This window comes from Triticum aestivum, chromosome 7B (assembly GCF_018294505.1).
Source record: "Triticum aestivum cultivar Chinese Spring chromosome 7B, IWGSC CS RefSeq v2.1, whole genome shotgun sequence".
Classification (NCBI taxonomy): Eukaryota; Viridiplantae; Streptophyta; class Magnoliopsida; order Poales; family Poaceae; genus Triticum; species Triticum aestivum.
In genome coordinates, this window is record NC_057813.1 from 44,505,793 (window position 1) to 44,511,792 (window position 6,000).

The window sequence follows — 6,000 nt, forward strand, 5'->3', positions numbered from 1 at the left end:
CTGGAAATTTCTGCTTGAATCTGTGGAAGTAGTTAGTTTTCTATGAAATTCCTGTGGAAGTAGTTGGTTTCCCGTTGCCTCTTTGATTCAGAAAAGTTTCATTCCGACTTTTTTTTGAAATAGAGAGTTGTATTAATTAAGTAGAGAAAATAGTTCGTACAATCGTGCAAGGCCTAACTCAACACGCATGTTGGCACTGTGCCTTGCATAACCCCATCATGCAACTCTCTAGGCCCTAACTGGGCAAGACTATGAGCTAACCTATTGTCCCTTCTATCTACTTTGCAAACTCTAACTTCTCTGTTCCTTTTCATGGCTTGAAACTCCTTTGCAATTGTTCCAATCTCCGATCTGTCAATAGACGAGAGGGTGAGCGCCTTTGTCACCGAGCTGCAATCCGTCTCAATGATTAAGGGTAGATCTGTCCCCGACATTGCCTTCCGTAGTCCTTCTAGGCAAGCCATGGCTTCCGCGCAGTCCGCTCCATTGCACCGCGGTATATAATCCCAAGCTGATAAGATAATTCTTCCATCATGGTCTCGAATCACAGCTCCCCAGGCTCCACTTCTGCTTTCCTCCAAAAAACTTCCATCAACATTGACCTTAGCCCATCCGAGTTCTGGCTTTTTTCATCCATTTTCCTTTGTATTATCATGTTGTTGCACAGATGGCAATTTAACCATCGGACTTTTCCCTTTTCGATCTATCTCAGAAGTTCCGTCCGCAATCAAGCGGAGGTTTGCAAGATAGTTTTGCAGAAAACGAGCAGAGTGGGAAATTTTCGCTTTACCTTTTGCGAAGATCGCGTCATTTCTATGGTGCCAAACACGCCACCAAAATAGCATAAATTTTTGTTTCATATCTTCACTCACCTTATCTAGCAGGACTAGGACCCAATCCCTTCCAGTATATTCTATTTCATGCTCAGGGGGCAGGTTCCATACCTCCTTGAGTTCGTGCCACAGGGCCCTTGCAAATGTGCATCGATGTGCCATATGGAAGCCTGTTTCATCATCGGCCCCACATACATTACAAATAAGGGTGAGGCCTGGAATGTGACGAAATCTATTAGTTTGAACCGCCAATGCCTCCGTTGCTAGCCTTCATGTAAAAATACGTACTTTTTGGGGTACATTTGTCTTCCAGATATTATTCCAAATACTGCGACCCCCTTGGGTATTGTGGCTTTGATCCTCCTATGTTTCCCATCCAAGGCAAGAAGGCTCTGAGGCTGAAGGTAAAATGTTCCCTATCTTTTTGCCTGCCACCATTACAAGAAAACACAAGCACTCAGAAGAAACCAGGAAAGAGTTTATTCCCATTGCCTCTTGTTTCACTAATTCAATTTTCCCTCCAAACTTATTACATCTAATCACACAAAGCCACACACTCTCTTCAGCCATCTTATAACTACCCTAGCTAGGATGGACATGCTTAGCAAGCCACCCTTTTATCACCACTACCTATACCAACAAGAACACCAAAAAGCCCTAACTAAGCACACGCAGGGGCATGGTAATCCGGCATGTGGACGAACACGATGGACCGGGGCGCCACGGCGATGGGCCGCGCCGCGTCCACCTTGACAGGCTCCATCCCGGGGATGCTCCCGTCGGCGCCGGCGGCCAGCGCCCTGCCGTTCAGCAGCATCACCTGGCTCTGGATGTTGCCGCCCTCGGGCGTGAGGTGGTACTCCTCCCTCGCCGCCCCGGGCGGCTGAGCAAACCTCCCCCCGTGCTTCCTTCCGGCGTGTGCGCCGCGGCCCGCCACCGAGACGTGGTTCGTCGCGTTGACGTGCAGGTTGATGAGCAGCAGGGTTATCCCCGGCTGAAAGAGACATGCAAGGATAAGGGTCAGTGGGTGATGAGACTGTCGATTTTGCTGTGGTGATGTTAAGGTGTAGGATCGTCTGGGTCGCTCACAGCATGCTTTGCGCAATGCGCGTAGGCGCGGACCATGTTGGTGCCCGTGAACTTGGCTTCCAGCACCTTGGTTCCCATCAGGCGATGCCACAGCAGAGCACTGCAGAGGAAACATTGAAAGGAACAAATGTCATGGAAGTGAAAGCTTCAGACACTTTCAGGCAAGTTCCTATGTCATTAGCCATTGGTTGCACAGTAGAAGGTTATGTAGCATAGTGATCCTACCTGTAGTAGTCAGGATTTGGCTGGAAGGTGGTTGTGTTCAGCAGGCCGTAGTTGCCGCCGATGAAGCTCTGCCTGCAGTAGCTCTTGGTGTCGAATTTCGCCGACATGCCGAGCTGATCCAGGAACCTGGAAACCACAACAACCCTGATAAGAACAGCCTGATCAAGAACATCCACTGAATTTCCATCTCAAGAATCTCTCATCTTACCAGAAGCTGAACACAAATGCGTCGGTGACAAGGTGATGCCCACTGTTGTAAGCTCCTCCAGACTCCCCGACCCAGGCGACGGCCGACGTCCCTGCGGCTTTCAGCAGCCCCTGGAGATCCCTGAACGGGCCCGCCATGCCGTCGAGCGTCTTCGGGTTGAGTATCCTGTCCATCAGCTGTGTGTCCCTGTCCACCCCTGCAATCGTCCAATGTTTGGCAAACGAGTCCAGGACCGGTTCATGTATGCATGTATCTTTCTGCCTGAGAATTCTGTAAAATGCGCCGAATTATCGCGCTTGCGATGTCGCGGCGAGCTCGCATTGCGTACCCGCCCCTAGGTTGTAGATGTGGTGGGTCACCACGTTGAGCATGCCGGGCTTGGTCTTGGCGATGAACTCGCCGTACCAGCGCGGGTCGAAGAAGCCGCCGGGCGCGAGCACCAGCGGCTTCTCCGGGCTGCCCCGGTAGATGGTGTCCACCGTCGTCTTGAGGGCGATCGCGTCCTTGACGTACTGAGCCACGCCCACCTTGGTCCCGACGCCGGTGCCGCTGAGCTCATTCCCTGCGAGGAGAGCAACACATTTCGAAATGAAATTCATTGTCTGACTGAAGTTCAGTGTGGAGTTTCTCGGTTCAGTTAACAAGGGAAATGGAGGACGTACCGAGCTCCCAGCCATAGATTTTGTAGCCCTTGCCGGCGGTGTACCGGATGAAGGACGCCGCGTTCGTGGTGTCCCAGTTGCCTCCCATGGCCCCGCCCTGCAGTGGCACCCGGCCGTTGAGCGCGTTCAGGCCAAACACGATCTTCGCCCTGCGGGTTCAGAGTGGAACGAAGTCCATGTGATGTGATGATCTTCTGATCTTCAGAACCGAAATCATGGAATGAACTCGAAGGAAGGAGGGGAAGGTTCATGGTGGAAAGTACCCAGATTTCTCGAAGAAGGCGTTGAGGTCGTCCCAGCGGGGCATGGGCAGGCAGCCCTGGGTGAAGCCGAACATCTCCGACTTGCTCTTGTTGAACGGCGCGCACGGCCCCGGCCGGTCCGCCGTGCCGTACACCACCTTGTCCTGCAGCGAGCCGCCCAGCCGGAGCACCAGCGGCGAGAAGGCTGCAAATCAAAGGGGAATTCCAGAACCGTTGGCAAGGGTCGGTCGATGAGCCGCGGCCGCGCATGGCCGACAAGAAAGCTCTAGCGGGATGGGATGGATGGTGGCCTACCTTTGATGGCATTGAGCAGGATTTTGTTGGAGAGATCCTGCGCGGGGTTGAGAAAGAAAGAAAATGGTGTCAGTTCGCCGGCGGTGACGGGAGGGGAGAGGGGGTGCCGGTGCCTCGGTGGTGACCACTGACCAGGTTGAGGAGGGATGCGTTGCCCCAGCTGCAGGTGCCGTAGTCGCACTTGTCCGGCGGCCACCAGTCGAGGGTGGCGCAGACGAAGTCCTCGCCCGTGGCCGCAATGGCGCGCCGCCCGTCCACGGCGACGGCCCCCGCCTCCGCCGCCGCGCCCTCCCGCAGCACCGCCAGCAGCCAAAGCGCCCCGACAAGAAGCCGCAGCCCGGCCATGCCTCAGCCTCACAGAGCAGAGCAGAGGTCTCTCTTCACTCTCCACTCACTCCACTCGCTGCCGCAGCCGTCCACGAAGCGCGTACGGACCTACCCACACGACGGGGTTGGCAGGCAGGCAGGGCAATGGCGCTCGATGGATTGATCGTACTGGCCGGCCACCTACACGGCGCCTAAATAGTAAATGGCAAGAGGCCAAGGCGCAGGCCGTGGACGCAGGGAGAGGGAGAGAGAGGGAGGGAAACGGAAGGGGAGGATAAGGCGGGTGGCGGTGGGTCTAGCTCTAAGGCGCCGGATCGGCGGTCCGTCCGTCCGACAGCGCGGAGCGCCAGGGCGCCACTTCACTCGACCACTCACTGCCCGCTCGGTTACCGGCCTCGATCCGTCGTCCGCGCTGTCGTCGTCGTCCGCGTTTTCACCGCCATTGTCGAGCTGCTCCATGCAGGACGGTGACGCGGTAAGCCCGGCGGTGAGGCTGGCTGGGCGGTTAGCGGTTAGCGCGATTTTGACTGGGCGCAGGACAGCAGCGGGGCGAGGGCGCTGTAGCGGCGCAGGGGGGAGTGGTGGGTGGTGCAGTGGTCAGGAGGACGAGCAAGGCTGCCCAATGGTATAGCTAGGAGCAGTAAATATGAAGCCACGGGGCTGGATTGGACCCACCTTGCACCATTGCACTGCATGCTCCATGATCTTTAATTCTTTATAAATATCCAGCAGTACATCTTTGGATCGACAACATACACGAAAAGGGCAGTACCATTCTTGATGCAAACCGTTTACACGATTTCGGACGACATGATTATAGTGGGTAGATCCATGATTATAGTGGAAAAACACAGTGAAATACTCCCTCCTTATCAAATTACAATACGTTTTTTTGACACGGTACAAAAAGTTACGGTAATGATAACTCCGGGAGTTAAGCATGGCAACCCAAACAGATTTAGATGCCAAGTTTAGTTTACGTGAGATTAGGGAAACATGGCAATTTTCTGGAAAAAAAAGAAAAAAGATAAAGTTGCCATTCCCTATGAACTAAAGTTGCCATGTAAAAACGTTCGGAAAGAAATGCTCAAAATCCAAAAGTTCAGGAGTTATTGGATTCCAAAAGTTACCAGTCGGGGTAGCCCATTGTACGTACAACCGTCGTTCAGAGCTGGACAATACGATGCGAGAGGTAGAGCTAGCTGGCCGGATACATACATGCATGTGGCCGTACAACAACGAACCCCACACTCCACCACTGGTCCTCCTCCTCGTGCTCTCTTCTCCCATCCATCCTAAAATGGCCCGAGCAGAACTAGTTGGAGCACCATGCGCGTTCGCTTTCCTCTGTGGTCCGTAGTGGTGGTGGGCTAGGGCTAGCGGAGAAAGGTCGTCGACGGCATGGCATGGGGCTGGCGCGCCCTTCGCAGCACAGCTAAGCTACGACTGGATGCCAATTGCCAAAGGAAAAGTTAAGGGAGGCCACGGTCTATACTTTGAACAGAAGAGGAAGGTGTCGTCGTCTGCCAGTGATCTTCCCCGGTTTGCTCACAAGCTAGGGCGGTTCTTGGGAGCCCACAGGGTAGGTAGGTGTACCATCGTGTTTCACCAAGCCAGAATTGATGTGTGTGTGGGTGGGGGTGTGTGTGTGGGGGTGCATAGAGCGTGTCACGTGTTTCTAGATCGGCAATTTGACTAACCTAAATATTAGATGCAAGGACAATTTTGCGTTTAGAAATTTCATCCATAGATGAATTAAGAACCATATGATTTTTGGTGACGTATAACGCATATTTGGTTATTCAATTCGACAACCTAGAAGCACATGCATGCCCATCCAGACGGAGGGCGTAAAATGTCTTGTGAACGAGAAAACCTTTCACTGGATTATTAGATGTGAGCAAACTGTTTTCACTGCATTATACGTGTTTCTACTGCATTACATGCATCCTAGAGGGGTTTACCATTTAAGAAACTGCTAAACATCTTCTGGAGAGGCCATCCCAACAATAATAATAATAATGATGAATGCACATAAAAAAAGTTATTTCAGGAGGAAGGGAGTACATCACTAGCTGGACATACAAGCAACCCCTACT

General features: G+C 53.0%; 1 protein-coding gene across 1 annotated transcript; it reads right to left on the bottom strand.

The window, feature by feature from the left end:
- Positions 1 to 1,298: 1,298 nt before the first annotated feature.
- LOC123160521 (heparanase-like protein 3) lies at positions 1,299 to 4,368 on the bottom strand. The gene is made up of 9 exons (XM_044578333.1): positions 3,707 to 4,368; positions 3,575 to 3,611; positions 3,281 to 3,464; positions 3,018 to 3,166; positions 2,684 to 2,917; positions 2,356 to 2,551; positions 2,148 to 2,273; positions 1,923 to 2,022; positions 1,299 to 1,827 (listed from the first exon to the last, which is right to left on the bottom strand). The coding sequence occupies exons 1-9, from the start codon at positions 3,917 to 3,919 to the stop codon at positions 1,495 to 1,497; spliced, it is 1,572 nt and encodes a 523-aa protein (XP_044434268.1). The 5' UTR covers positions 3,920 to 4,368; the 3' UTR covers positions 1,299 to 1,494.
- Positions 4,369 to 6,000: the final 1,632 nt, after the last annotated feature.